Here is a 14,959-nt window from a genome sequence, read left to right on the forward strand (position 1 = left end):
AGTCTCACGATGGAGACGTTACTGGTGCCTGCTTGAGCAAATTGATGAGCAACGGGATGACAGTGATAACAGTGGTAATACAAAGGCAAATGGAATTAATCAAATTTTAGATCAAGGAGTCAATTTGTGATCATTGTATCTCATAATGTTATAAAGTCATTACTTGAGGATTTACTGTGCTGGTTAGTGCTAGACTTCTGTGTTATTGTTATTGTGTCATTGAGTGGTGGTCTTCTATGCAAGTTTTTCATTGGATCTGCTGTGATCCTACCAAGCTGACAATGCTATGAAAACTTGAGTTGATGAGGAGCTCTGGAGCCGAAATGATTTGGTGGCATGGCAGTGTGATGAGATTCAGTTGTGGAGCTGGGTCCTTTCTAAAATGGAGGGTATTTGCTATGGCTGTGGGCTGCTGTGCTTAAGGCACAGAGGGCAGTCTGTATCTTATTTCATCAGTTCACAAAGTAAATTTTATATGAAACAGTTATTTCTGGCATACAAACATTATAAAACAGTTGTAGTTGTACTTATTTTTCTCTTGCCTCCTTTCACTTTTTTCTTTTTTCTATTACAGAAATGAGCCGTCAAACTGCAACAGCATTACCTACTGGAACTTCAAAGTGTACACCATCCCAGAGGGTGCCTGCTCTGACTGGCACAACTGCATCCAACAATGACTTGGCGAGTCTTTTTGAGTGTCCAGTCTGCTTTGACTATGTGTTACCACCCATTCTTCAGTGTCAGAGTGGCCATCTTGTTTGTAGCAACTGTCGCCCAAAGCTCACATGTTGTCCAACTTGCCGGGGCCCGTTGGGATCCATTCGCAACTTGGCTATGGAGAAAGTGGCCAATTCAGTACTTTTCCCTTGTAAATATGCCTCTTCTGGATGTGAAATAACTCTGCCACACACAGAAAAAGCAGACCATGAAGAGCTCTGTGAGTTTAGGCCTTATTCCTGTCCGTGCCCTGGTGCTTCCTGTAAATGGCAAGGCTCTTTGGATGCTGTAATGCCCCATCTGATGCATCAGCATAAGTCCATTACAACCCTACAGGGAGAGGATATAGTTTTCCTTGCTACAGACATTAATCTTCCTGGTGCTGTTGACTGGGTGATGATGCAGTCCTGTTTTGGCTTTCACTTCATGTTAGTTTTGGAGAAACAGGAAAAATATGATGGTCACCAGCAGTTTTTTGCAATTGTACAGCTGATAGGAACACGCAAGCAAGCTGAAAATTTTGCTTATCGACTTGAGCTCAATGGTCATAGGCGGCGATTGACTTGGGAAGCGACTCCTCGATCTATTCATGAGGGAATTGCAACAGCCATTATGAATAGTGACTGCCTAGTCTTTGATACCAGCATTGCACAGCTTTTTGCAGAAAACGGCAATTTAGGCATCAATGTAACTATTTCCATGTGTTGAAATGGCAATCAAACATTTTCTGGCCAATGTTTAAAACTGTTGCATTCAATTTCACAGAGGCACCCATCTGCCTGCCAACCTGAAACTTTTGGTAGGTAGAAACTAGACACACAAAGTAAATAAAAGAAAAAGGCTGTTAAATACAGGAAACAGTTGCATGTAGTAACACTAATATATTTAAAAATAAGTCAACAGTAAACCACTGAAAAAAATATATATATACACCCAAGACGGGCATCTTTTGTATTAAGAAAGGAAGCATTGTAAAATAATTCTGAATTTGTGTTTGTTGTAGATTGAGTGTAATGTTGAAAATATTGGGATTTTTGTTTTGTTTTTGCGTGTGTGCGTGTGTGCCTGCGTGTGTGTGTGTGTGTGTGTGTGTGTTTGTGTGTGTTTGCAGGTGTGGGTGTGTGTATGAGTGTGTGCATGAGCACACACTTCCCTTTAACTGACAAGCCATGTTGAGTGGTCTTGGACCATTGCTTTTCCCCTTTGTGAGTCAATACATAGTGCTGCTGTGTGTATTTTTTTTCGTGTGTTTTGCTAATTTTTATTAATTCTAGTTTTTCATTAAATAAAGTTGACTTTCTTTTCTGTAATTCAGTTTTTTCCCTTTTTTTTGTACCTTTTTAAAGTTAGTGTCTTTTTGATATGCATAATTGTTCATGGCAAAGTTTATACACGTTTTCGTACATATTTTCTTCCCATTAATCAGTTCATTAGGAATATTACAAATTCAGCTATTTTATGAAGATACGCATTCCATAAAGGAAAGGTGACATGGGAAGAATTACCAGACACTCAAAACAACAATAAGATTGTCTTTTTGTTTTTTTCCTCCAGTTCAGAAACACTTTCAAACTTACTCTTTGAAAACTTAGGGAATACTATTAAAAAATAGTCAGGTGTTCCAACCCCCAGTATCTTGGGTAAATCACATGTTTTAAATTTGTTCTTGTATTGGTTCAAAAAAAGCATCATTTAACACAGTGTTTGTAATTAAAAGCAAATCATTTGTTATAAAAAAAGGCAGTTTGCAAAAAATGTTTTTGGTCTTTTATAATTCTCATTAAAAGAATATCTGGCAAATAAAATACTCTTATGTGTGTGCTTTAGCTCAAATTGTGATTAAAATACAAATTAATGTTTCTGTTCAATCTGTATAGTAGAAAGCAACGTAATTAAGTTTTGTAGTGTGGCAAAGTTGTATGCCAAAGTACAGCAAAAGAATGGACTCTTCTCGGATAGTTTTGCTTCCTCTTCACATTTATCTTCATAAGCTTTGCCTAATACAACTTTTAAGATACTTAGTTCAAATGCTGATCAATCACTGTTTTCCTCTAAAAATTAAGTTTACTGTTTCATAGCCCAGTGGTGTGAGTATGAATACTGTAGCAGACTTCTAAGAAAACCTATGTGGCAGTCAAGCTCGAACCCATTTATCAGCTGTGTGATCTTGAGATCAAATTTCCTAACGTGTAAAATAGGGTTAATTATGGTAGCTACCTTGGAGAGTTAAGTGGGATATATAAGTATGTTCATCCGAACGTGTTTTGCTCATAAGTTCCCAACAGATGTTAGCTGCTATTATTAGTAGTCCTTTAACTACTACCATTAGTTAGCTGTTGCTGGTTATCCTGATACAGCAAGATTCTGACTTGCAAAAGATACTTTGTGTGTCTTTATAAGTACTTTTAAACCTACAACATCATTTATTCTTAATTTGGACTTCCCCTTTATTTCATTACCAGTTCTGGATACCAGAATTGACTTTTCACCATTTTCAGGACCTCCTGTAGCAGCATAATTGTTTGAATTGGTTAGTGCTTTTTGTGTAACCATTTTTGTGATGAAAAGGGAAAAAAGGTCATCCACAAAAGTGAGTCCACAAGAAAGTGAGTCCATCGCAAAAACTGTCAAAAATATTTTTTCCCCTTTAGGAGTATATTGCATTGTACATTACATTTTGTGTTTTTTCTATTTATTTTGGTTTGGGGGTCACATTTGGTGGTGGTCCTAGCTCTGTGTTGTGGGATCACTCCTTGTGGTGTAGGGTGGGACCATTTGCTATATTGATGATTGAACTAGGGGTTAGCCACATGAAAACCACATGGAAAGGCAACCAATTGCCTTACCTCTCTCTTTGCTCCATTTTGTACTTTTTAAATGTTTGTGATTATAAAGTTTGTAATGTGCTCAGTATGTAGGCCTTGGATGTTAGAAAATAGGACATACAATGGAGATCTGTAACCTTATCCATTTAAAGATGATAGAAATAATCCACAAATACTTTTTCTTGCCCTGTACATTTGTTTTGAAATCATCATACTGGATTACATAATTATACAACTTCCTCATATCTCCACACAAACAACATGGTCATTTCAAGTGTTCAATAATTACTAATCTTGAGGGAAAATGCCACTTTGGATAATTTTATAGTAAGGATTGATTAGCAGGTTTTTCCTGTTTGATATTTACTTTGCCTAAGGAATTGGGGGAGGGGCTATTTACATACAATAGTTCCATATACTTGGAATTTCTCCTTGGATTATATTCTTGAATTTTTTTCCCCTAACTTTAAACACTGGGCTGGAGCGATAGCATAGCGGGTATGGTGTTTGCCTTGCACACGGCCGACCTAGGTTTGATTCCTTCGTCCCTCTCAGAAAACCAGGCAAAACTACCTGAGAGTATCTCCCCTGCATGGCAGAGCCTGGCAACCTACCCATGGCATATTCGATATGCCAAAGACAGTAACAAGTCTCACAATGGAGACATTACTGGTGCCCGCTGGAGCAAATCGATGAGCAATGGGATGACAGGGATACAGTGTACTTTAAACACTAGTTTACAAAGTTGTTCATCATACAGTTGTTTTAGGCATCCGGTGTTCAGCACCTATCTCAACACCAGTGTGACTTTCCACCATTGTCTCCAGTTTCTCCCCCATCTAATTTTATATTGCTTATTACATAAAATGACAAATGAAATTATCAAAAAATAGTTCAGTAATAGAAATTTGTGAAAATGATATCTTTACAATGGTGTTAAAGTCATTGAGGATTTACTGAGCTGTTGCTATTTGCTATTACTCTTTTCACTTCTATGTTACTTTCCCATCCTCTTTGCTGCGCTCCACCTGGGCTGTCATTATGTGAAATTTGGAGTTGTATGCGACCATATGCTCCAGGAACTTTGACTTGGTGTCTTTTGAGATTAGTCGTGAAGCTGGGACTTTTATATGGAAGTTACGGGGACTTCTGAAAGTAAGGGGATATTGTGAGAAGGCTCCAGAATTTTCAGCCCAAAGACCAGTGTACCTCGGAATTTCACCACCTTTGCATCTCTTCTGAGGTTAGTCCTCTTCAAAAAAAATGTTTGGTTTTTTTGTTTGTTTTTTTTTTTTTGCTTTTTGGGTCACACCTGGCGATGCACAGGGGTTACTCCTGGCTCTGCACTCAGGAATTACCCCTGGCGGTGCTCAGGGGACCATATGGGATGCTGGGATTTGAACCCGGGTCGGCCGCGTGCAAGGCAAACGCCCTACCCGCTATGCTATCATTCCAGCCCCCCTAAAAAAATGTTTTTAATGTTTGATATATTGTACTATTTTCTGGAGTTTCATCAAATGCTTCAGTAGCTGTGTAAAAGATTTTCCATTTCATTGTAACCTCATGCTTGTTAATTCATATAAACTAAGGTAGTAGAGTTTGTGACGGGTAAAGGTTGACATTTAAATGTATTATATGTCATCTTCATATTTGCTACAGGAAGGTTGCACTGTGTAGCCATATTGTTGAAATGAGGTCTTCCAAATAAGGTTCATTTGAAATGAGAATATTTTAACAAAAAATAATTTTGTTAAAATTAATACTCTATATCAATGTACCTGACCTTTGGTGTCTTGTTTCCTTTCAGTATACTTTTCCTTTTCATGTTTTTAAGCCGAATTTTTCCTGTTCAGTCATGTTTAGTGTTGTTATTATTTTGACTTTTATTATGTGGCTTTTTAAGGTCTGTTTCTGCAACTTTGAAACTTATACTAGTGCTCATTCATGATAACATGAGTTACTAGCCGTCTTCTCCCAATTAATTTATTTTCAGGAATATTCAACAGTTCAACTAATGATTGATTGTATTTCATTCCAATTCATGGATGGAATAATTTAGTAAGTTTAACTCTTAAAAAAATTAAGGTATGTTTAGTATCGATTATCCATTTTTATAATTTTATCATCAACATCATCCTGTTGATCATCTAATTTCTCGAGCAGTCTCAGTAACAATCTCAATTCGTCCTAGCCCTGAGATTTTAGAAGCCTCTCTTAACTCGTCCTTTACAATGGTGCTGCATTGGAGGCTCTTTCAGGGTCAGGGGAATGAGATGCATCACTATTACTGCTTTTGGCATATGAATATGCCATGGGGAGTTTGTGAGGCTCTCCCATGTGGCCAGGCCAGGCCAGGCTCTCCCAGAGGGAGAACTAGGCCATAAGATGTCCAGGAGCTTAGTTTTAGTCTCTGGATGTTGGCCGTTTGGTGAGATTACACGGCGCCAGTGGCAGTCCCTGGGTGTGACCGCCTAGTTCTGGAAAATGGGGAATCTGAGCGGAAGAGGCCCAGTCATGATCCGAGCAGGCTTGGAGGTCTCAGCCCCGGGTCCCACACACCTGGATTCCTCTGCTGGTTCCTTCATGCATGAGGCTCATCTGAACATGTGGAAAGGGGCCTTGAGCATGGCTGTGGCTAGGCTCCAGAGGTCTTTGGTCGTGGGAGCTCTGCTTGGGGTGGGGAGGGAAACTGAAGCCCACCCCCTCCTAGGGAAGACAGCCAGGCCCGGGGGCAAGAGACTCTTAACTAGTCATTGAAATGCTGGTGTCAGAATCACTCACAGGACTTTTTTACTGTATTTGTATATAGATAATCCAAACAAAGCCCTGAAGTTCTCTGCCTCTGATTTATGTTTCACAGTGAGGGACCACCAAAAGGGTACAGCCAAATAAAAATTTTAAAGTGCCACAAATGGACAGAATTTCCTGGTTACCAAGGCACTTAATGCAGAATTTTAGTGCATGAACTAAAGTTTTTGTAAAAATAGCATGTTTGGGTACTAATCCCAAGGCCTCACCTCCAGACTTAAGTGTAATTTGAGTTAACAGACAAAATCCTATCTGGATTTTGGGTAGCACTTATTGATTTGGGTTGTTCTAATGCAAATGAGCACAATGAAAGACTACAACATCATATAGGCTGGCTATCATGAAAATATTGCTGGCAAGGATGCAGAAAATGGGAACCTTCATATATTGCTAGTGGGGATGTTAGATGGTGTAGTTATTATGAAAAAGATTTTGGTTTTTACAAAAAGAATATATGACTTCACAGTTGATTTGACAATTCTACTTGTATGTTATACGCCAAAGAGCTGACGAGTAGGGGCTGGAGCGTATGCTCCTATTGACTGCAGAACTGTTCATTTGCCAAGAGATGGAGCAGAGTAGTGAAACAGCATGTGTGTACAGCAAAGGCTTTTTATTTATTTTTGGTAATGGGGGAGTGGGAATTAAGCCTGCGGCCTTATTTGTATAAGGTACGTATTGCACTATCTAGACTACCTAATGGTTTTAATTTTAAGTTTGTTGCTATTGTGGTGGGCTGTGTTTTGGGGCTGTTCCAGTGGTAATGATAGGGGCTGAGATCAAGTCCTCAGATACAAGGCCTGAAATACTTGAGTATACACCATCTTTTGGCGGGGAGTGATATTTGGGCCACACCTGGGAATACTGAGGGTTGAGGGTTACTCCTTCCTGGCTCTGCACTCAGGAATTCCTCCTGGCAGTGTTTGGGGGACCATATGGAATGCTGGGCATTTGAATCAAGGTTAACTGTGTGCAAGGCAAGTGTCCCCTCCCCCCTTTTTACTTAAGTCCCAGAGGGTCAGAATCTAGAGTCTCACACAAGGCTGAGCTACAACCCTGGTGTGTAGACAGATTATTTAGTCATTAAGAAAATAACCCTAAAACTGCTGCAAGATGGAAAGAGACGTTAACTGAAATCAGACACAAAAGGGGAAGCTACTTATATAAGGTACTTGGGAAAAGCATATTTGTGGAGGCGGAAAACTCAAGTTTGCCTTACATTTTGGGTCAGCAATGGAAGAAATGGAAGGTGGATCTAACAGTTTGTACTGTATAGTCTAGGTGTGGTGGCTCAACTGCTCAGGTTCCTTGTAAGCATATTTTATTCTGACACTTGGATAATTGCTTAAGGACATTTTTTGTTTTGCATTTGGGTCACACCCTGCAGTTCTCACTGGCTGTATGCTCAGGGGTTGCTTTGGCCTGGTGCATGCAAGGCAAAGACCTTCACCTTTCTACTATCTCGGGGCCCCTAAAGATACATTTCTCAGAATGTATCTTTCTCCATAAGTCATGTAACATTTTATCAGTAGAATAAAGGCCAAACTACATGATCATCTCAGTAGATGCTAAGAGTATTTAGCAAAATGTATTTCACGATAGACATGCTTGAAAAACTGGAAATAGATGCCCTGCGGAGAAGTATGGAAAATGTCCATCTCGCACTTGTTTGTGAAAGACTGAAGGCTCTCCCCCTTAATATCAGGAACAGAACAAAAAGCACATCCACCCTCACCACTTCCTTCACTGGGAACACAGAAGGTGGGAAATGACTGTTGAAGGGAGTAGAAAACATTTCAGGTTATAAGAATGACACTTTTGGGGCTGGAGCGATAGCACATCGCGTAGGGCGGTTTGCCTTGCACGTGGCTACCCAGGTTCAGTTCCCAGCATCCCATATGGTCCCCTGAGGAATACCACCAGGGGTAATTCCTGAGTGCAGAGCCAGGAGTGACCCCTGGACCCCTGTGCATCGCCGGGTGTGACCCCAAAACCAAAAAACACTTTTGAGACAACAGAATTGGTCGCACTACCTTGTGACTGCAATACCCCAAGGTAAGTGGCAGATTTGTTATTTTGCCATAATAATAGAACAAGTTCATAAAAGCTTATACTTAAGCCAAAACCCAGCAGACTATGACCAATATGTTTTCTTAGCTTCTTAGAAGAATGTTTAAAACAAGGGCTCGTTAAATTGCTCTGCTGCTGCTCAGAAGAACAGTTGCATTCTTGGGGTAGGTAGAATACAGATAATTCAAAAGTGCTCTGCTGTCATCACTGCTGGGTGAAGTAAGTTTGAAAATTTAATTGTGGATTAGCTCCCTCTGGTTGCTGAAAATGTATTAACAATTTTTTCCCTTCTACCATGCAAGATGACAGAGCAGAAATGGTACTGTACTGTTAGAATAGCGATGAGATGGTGAGGAGCCTTACAGCAGGTAAGGTGCTTGCTTTGCCTGTGGCTGACCCTAGTTTGACCCCTGGGGCACCTCTTATGGTCCCTTGAGCCCACCAGGAATAAACTCAGAGCAGACTATAGACTGAACACATTGGCCACCCAAGACCTCCATTGCTAACCACAACACCCAAAGGGAGAGAGGCAACAGAGGGGAATGCCCTGCCAAAGAGGCGGGGTGGGGAGGGGGATGGGGTGGGAGTGGGTGGGAGGGATGATGGGGTCATCAGCAGAGGACGGGCACTGGTGGAGGGATAGATACTCAAGCTGTATATGACTGAAACACAAGCACGAGAATATGTAAACCTGTATCTGTACCCCCACGGTAATTCATTAATAAAAGAAAAAAAATAATAAAAAAGATCTGAGCACAACCAGGTGTGACCTGATAAAAAAGTTAATGCAATCTTGATGCTCCACTCTTTCTGCTGGCCATAATGGGTGGCCCCACTCTGGACTTAACTGCCCAATATACATTAGACTTTACCAGCAGGACTAAGCACAATATTTTGGGTAATTTGTCGACCCTATTCTCATCCAAGAAATACCAAAATATTACTGACAGAACTAATTAGAAATTGTTAAATGCTTGGCTGCACTTTAATATTAAAGTACTTGGTACAGATACAGTACTTGCATTGTACAGAGTTAAAGAGTTAGGGAGTAGGAGAATCTGACCACAGCTCTCTAGAGCCTGGACTGAATCACAGAGGAGAGGCCCGAGGGTCCAGGGAAAGGCACAGACAAAGAGCCGATGGGGCGGTGGCAGGAGTCCGAGGTGGGTATGCCACCCTGGATGAGCAGCAGCCTTCCTCTGGGGGGCTGCAGCATTTCTGAGATGGTCGGGATCGTGCTAACATGCCACTCTGCTATTTTGAGTGCTCTGTGCTCAGAGTCCTAGATAAGGGGGTACAAATTTCATTATAGAATACTTTCTTTTCTCACAAGAGTAACATTAGGCTTTATTTTTATCTTTGTCCAGTTCCCCAGGCAGAGGCTGTCTTCCAGTGGTGCTGGGACATGGAGTTTCAGCTCTTGAGCCATCTCCCGGGCAGCCCTTGCTTTTAGGGGCTGCAGGATCCAATCTGCTAGGTTTCTATCAGGGCTTCTTAAACTATTAGTGACCCCCTCTTTCGTGTTTGGGTTACACAGTGATCAAACACCCATCCCTCCACCAGTGCACATTCCCCACCACCAATATCCCCAGTATACCCCCCCTTTCCCATCCTCCCCCTACCTTCATGGCAGACAATATTCCCCATACTCTCTAATGTTGGGCATTATGGCTTGCAACACAGACACTGAGAGGTCATATGTTTGGAAGTGACCCCTTTTTACGCAAGGAATTTTTATTTGACCCTGAGTCCAAAAGTATCTACGTATACAAGTGAAACATTTACTGATACGTCATAAAAATTCTGCTAAAGTCACATGACTCATTATGATGTCATAACCCAGTTTGAGAAGCTAAGGTCTATACTTAATGATTTTTAACTATGCACCAGAGTAACATGAAAAGCTTTTAAAGAGGTTTGTGGTTCCCCAGTCCAGAGTTTGAAATCAGAAGATCTATTATTAGAGGCCTGAGAACATGCTTTATTATAGAGGGTATACATGGCAGTGCTCCGGGATCACTCTTGGTGGCGCTCAGGGGACCATTTGAAGTGCTGGAGATTATACCCAGGGCAGCTTTATGCAAAACAAATGCCCCAACTGCTGTACTTCTGTCCCCCGAGAACTTCTAACCAGTTTTCAGGTAGGCTAGATGCTTCTGTTCTGGGAACCATGCTGAGGACCGTGCTGCTCTACACCTTCCCACAGGCAATGATGACAATGAAAGAGAACACAAAAATTTAATTTCTATGAATTTATTAAATCAATTCTGTAGTAAACATTAGCCACCACTTTAAATGAGATTCGTTAGTGTGATTATGTGCACAAATGTGTGATATACTGCTGACCTTTACTGGTGTAGATATCAACCCTGTCAGTACCATTTGGCACTTCATATCTTAAAATTTGTAAAAGCTGAGATTTGGGCTTATAGTTTGCTATTTAAGAGCGCAGGTTTGGTCTTGACAGTAAAGCCACCATCAAACGCTGCATTAAGAACATCATCCAAGCAGCTTGCTGTGACAAAACTTAAATCTTGTCGCACATTCTCTGGGATTTCTTCAAGGTCCTTCCCATTCCTCTGAGGAATGATGATTCGCTTCAGTCCTGCTCTGTGGGCTGCAAGCACTTTGTCTTTAATTCCACCCACCTGGACAAGGAGAGAACATGATAAAGGTTTAGAAAATCCTGACCCACCCTTTCTTGCATTGAGCCAAAGCACTGTTGCTATTTTAAAACACCTAAGTCATCATCAGATTTGTTATAGTCACATGAGGAAAGCCACTGAAGAGATTACCATTTTCACATTTCAGTTTGTGTCATAATAAATTCTTAAGCTCTATAACTTAAATAATTTTAATTGCATCACTGTGAGATAGTTACAAGGCTGTTCATCCCATCCCTTCACTAGTGTCCATTTCCCACCATCAATGGCCCCAGTTTCCCTCCTGCCATCCCCCTTCCCCAAATTATTTTAATGGAGGAAATTTGAATCCTCTCCATGAATGCTTTAAAATTGTCAGCTGGGGAAACAGGAGGCAAGGCACTAAGGCACATGCCTTTGCATAACCCTGGACTGAATCCCTGGTGCCACACGGTCCTCCAAGCCTGCCATGGTCACTTCTGAGTACAGAGCCAGTAACAGCTACTGAGTACTCATGGGTGTGATTCAAAAAATATGTTCAATGACAAGATTAGCTTTTAAATATTAGTTAATCCCAGTAATTTTGTCGATTCTGAGGAAGTATGGTATCTACCAGTCCTATTGGGTTTCTTTTGGATGATGGGAGTATTTCCTTCTGTTAAAATGTAAAACCAGGATTTTGGTGTAACTTCAATAGGATCTACCCCAAAACGATCAAGGCTCTTGCATATAAGAAATATACCCATAAACTTCGGAACTTTAAAAGAGGTAGGCTGGGAATGTAATGTAGCTCAGCGGTGGAGCAAAAGCATGGTATGAAGTCCTGGGTCTGATCCACCAAAGAAGAAAAAGTTAGGTTACGTTTCTGCCTTTGAGTGTGGCCAGGCTCAGTGACTCAGAAGAACCAGAGTGTGGTGAAATGATGCTGTCTGACTTACAAAGTTAGGTGGTCAAAAGTGAGAATTGATTGGATAGCCTTGGAAGTCACCAGCCACCATATCTGAAGTCACCCAAGCCGCTCACAGAAGCCCTCGAGGGGAGGGACTGGGCGTCTTGCCAACCATGACCAATTCTGCAAGTCCTGAGTGAAGTTCACTGGAAGCAGATCTGCCAGCCCCAGTCACCTTTGGAGGAGAGTGATCTGGCTGGCATCCTGGCTCTAAGAAGAGACCCCCCTCCCCCCAGCCCCACCGGCAGCCAGAAGAGCTCTGCTGAGTCCTGACACTGGATACCGAGAAGGCTGCGGTTTGAGCTGCTGTTTCTGATGGAACAGTAGAGGGCAAATGCAGATCTCCCCTGCCCCAGGACCCTTGGAGACAGCTCTGCTGCGTGCCCGCCAGGCCTGGTCAGAACTCTCCCACTTGCACCTGCTTTTCAGGGACTTTCTTTGTGCCGATGATGTACACTAAGTATCCTTTTCAGAAAGGGCAAGGTAAAAACTAGTCACTTCCATGTATGAAATTGTTCTCAGGCCTGAGAACATGCTTTATTATAGAGGGTATACATGGCAGTGCTCCAGGATCACTCTTGGTGGCGCTCAGGGGACCATTTGAAGTGCTCTGAGTACTCAAAATGAGTATTTTGACTTCTATACTTGATAGGCTATACATACAAGTTTAGATTTAAAATAGTTTTGCCTCAGAGTTTTGAAGATACTCTATGTCCAGGGTCACTGAGAAGATACTTTTCTCGGTGAGCTAAAAGTCATAATAATTTTCCCCCTAGCCACCAGAGGTACTTTTAATCTGGGGTAATTGAACGCGGCTTGGCCGCTTGCAAAGGCAAGTGCCCTACCTGCTGTACTACTGCTCCTGCCCCTCTTCGATACAGTTTACTGTTATCTCATAAATGTATTCTCAGATATATATTTTATATATCATATATGTCATAAAGTATATTCACAGAATAAAGAATATTCCTCTTCCCTGGTCCCTCGTTTTGTTATAACATACTTGCTTATAGTTGGTACTGGTATGTAGTGACCCAGAATCTAAATGATCTGTTAAATTTTATGCACTTAATCAGTTTTTTTAAGTAGCGTAGGGTATGTTTCCAAAACTTTAAGCATAGTTTTTAATTATAGAGGAAGTCTTAAGAGTAACTTCAGAAGTTGAGAACTCGACTTAAATTTCAAAAATAGCTACCCTGGCTCACAAATTAGGTATGTATTTAGTATTTTGCTAACCAGAACAAAACATCAATCTTTGAATGGCTGATATTTCTGATGACTTGACTGGTATTTATAAATTCCTCAACAAGTCTTTCTCAGCAGTAGGGGAAACATGAGAAAAATGATTCATTGATCTCAGTTGATCAAGATTTCAAGATTGAGTTAACTGTATAAAAATTTATGTTTAAAACAAAAGGTATTCATAGAAGAAACACTGTTTAAGTTAAAGTTTTTTAACATTAAAAAATAGTATTCATACTTACGGGAAGAACAAGACCTCTGAGTGTAATTTCTCCAGTCATGGCTACATCAGAACGTACCAGCCGCCCACTAAAAAGTGAGGCGAGACAAGTTACTATGGTAACTCCAGCAGACGGTCCATCCTTTGTGACAGCTCCAGCTGGGAAGTGCAGATGGATGTCTGTGTTGTCAAGAAGATCAAAACTTCCAGAAGCTTTAAAAAGGAAAACAGGACATTAATGTAGAAAAATTAAATGTGTTTATTCTCCAAAAAAAGAAAGATTTAAAAAAAGAATGTTTCGGGTAAATGAATTCCTCAAAATATTAGTGGGTAGTATAATTATAGTGGGGGTCTGAAAGCACAGCTTTTTAACATTCCAAGTAAAAACAATACAACCCCCCTGTAGAATTAATTTATACTTCAGACTCTAGTCAGAACCACACCCAGGAACTAGAATTTCCACAGGGTTTCAAAGTCAAAGCTGTGTATTTTACTGAAGGTACCATTTAATGCACAGCTTCATCTCCATCACAGAATTGGGAGAGGCTGATGGAAGCATGAGCCTGAGGAGTCCCAGGTGCCCACAGTGGCACCTCTGAGACTCACCAGTAGTCAGGTGGTATTTCTTTGCATTGCTTCGGAGCCAGCTGATAGCAAGATGGGCAGATTCCTTCATGACATCCCCGAGCTGGCCAGTCAGGGTTAACTGACCTTCACCATCCATTCGACTTGCTTCCACAAACATGATTTGGCCGCCTAAGGGTGTCCAAGCCAAACCTATTGCCACTCCTGGTTGACTCAAACGCTCAGATACCTTGAAAGAAGAAAAATGAGCCCACTGTTATCAGGTGCCAGTGACCAAACAAACCACAATGCTGCAAAGGATGCCACTTCCAGGAAGCCTTCATTTTCTGCCACACTTCAAAGTGTTTGTTCCCTCACCAGATTAAGAGTCAACCCACTTACTGTATGGCTTTCTGCCAGGAGAATAATAAAATTCCTCTTTGGCATACACCAGAAGTGATTTTCCTTTGAAATATGTCTGGATAATTTTGATTCCAAAAAGCCACATCTAGTAAGACATACAACCCTTGTTTTCAAGGTTAAAACAAGCCCAGATATTTTGCTCATTGAAATAATTCTGTAGGCTGCATTCTAGAGTCTTAACTTCATTTTAAGTGACCATGAATTTGTGTCACAAAATAGAAACCCTCTTTTGTTCATTATTATGGGTGGGATGGGCCACACTCAGCAGTGCTTGGGGATTACTCTACTACAGGCTTTCTTGTCCAGGGGACTAGGTCATACAGGAATCAAGCTAGGGTTGGTTGTTTAGAAAGTAAGTGCCTGAACCCTTGTAATATACTTCTGGCCCTAGTAACCCTCCTTCAAACACTTTTTTTGGAGGTGGGGATGGGGCCACACCCAGTGATGTTCGGGTTACTCCTGGCGGTGCTTGGGGACCATATTGGATGCTAGGGATCGA

General features: G+C 41.2%; 2 protein-coding genes across 3 annotated transcripts in view; one reads left to right on the forward strand and one right to left on the reverse strand.

The window, feature by feature from the left end:
* The window catches only part of SIAH1 (siah E3 ubiquitin protein ligase 1), a 35,942-nt gene extending 33,418 nt beyond the window's left edge, over positions 1–2,524 (forward strand). For both annotated transcript variants that reach the window (XM_055145224.1, XM_055145225.1), the window contains exon 2: positions 575–2,524. In XM_055145224.1, coding sequence (XP_055001199.1) covers positions 577–1,425 — 849 coding nt within the window. In that variant the 5' untranslated portion in view covers positions 575–576 and the 3' untranslated portion in view covers positions 1,426–2,524. The remainder of the gene's footprint in view (positions 1–574) is intronic.
* Positions 2,525–10,653: 8,129 nt separating this feature from the next.
* Positions 10,654–14,959, reverse strand: part of LONP2 (lon peptidase 2, peroxisomal) — a 100,037-nt gene continuing 95,731 nt past the window's right edge. The window contains exons 13-15 of the mRNA XM_004600685.2: positions 14,080–14,287; positions 13,496–13,686; positions 10,654–11,068 (exon numbers count right to left, since the gene is read on the reverse strand). Coding sequence (XP_004600742.1) covers positions 10,847–11,068; positions 13,496–13,686; positions 14,080–14,287 — 621 coding nt within the window. The 3' untranslated portion in view covers positions 10,654–10,846. The remainder of the gene's footprint in view (positions 11,069–13,495; positions 13,687–14,079; positions 14,288–14,959) is intronic.

This window comes from Sorex araneus, chromosome 8 (assembly GCF_027595985.1).
Source record: "Sorex araneus isolate mSorAra2 chromosome 8, mSorAra2.pri, whole genome shotgun sequence".
Taxonomy (NCBI): Eukaryota; Metazoa; Chordata; class Mammalia; order Eulipotyphla; family Soricidae; genus Sorex; species Sorex araneus.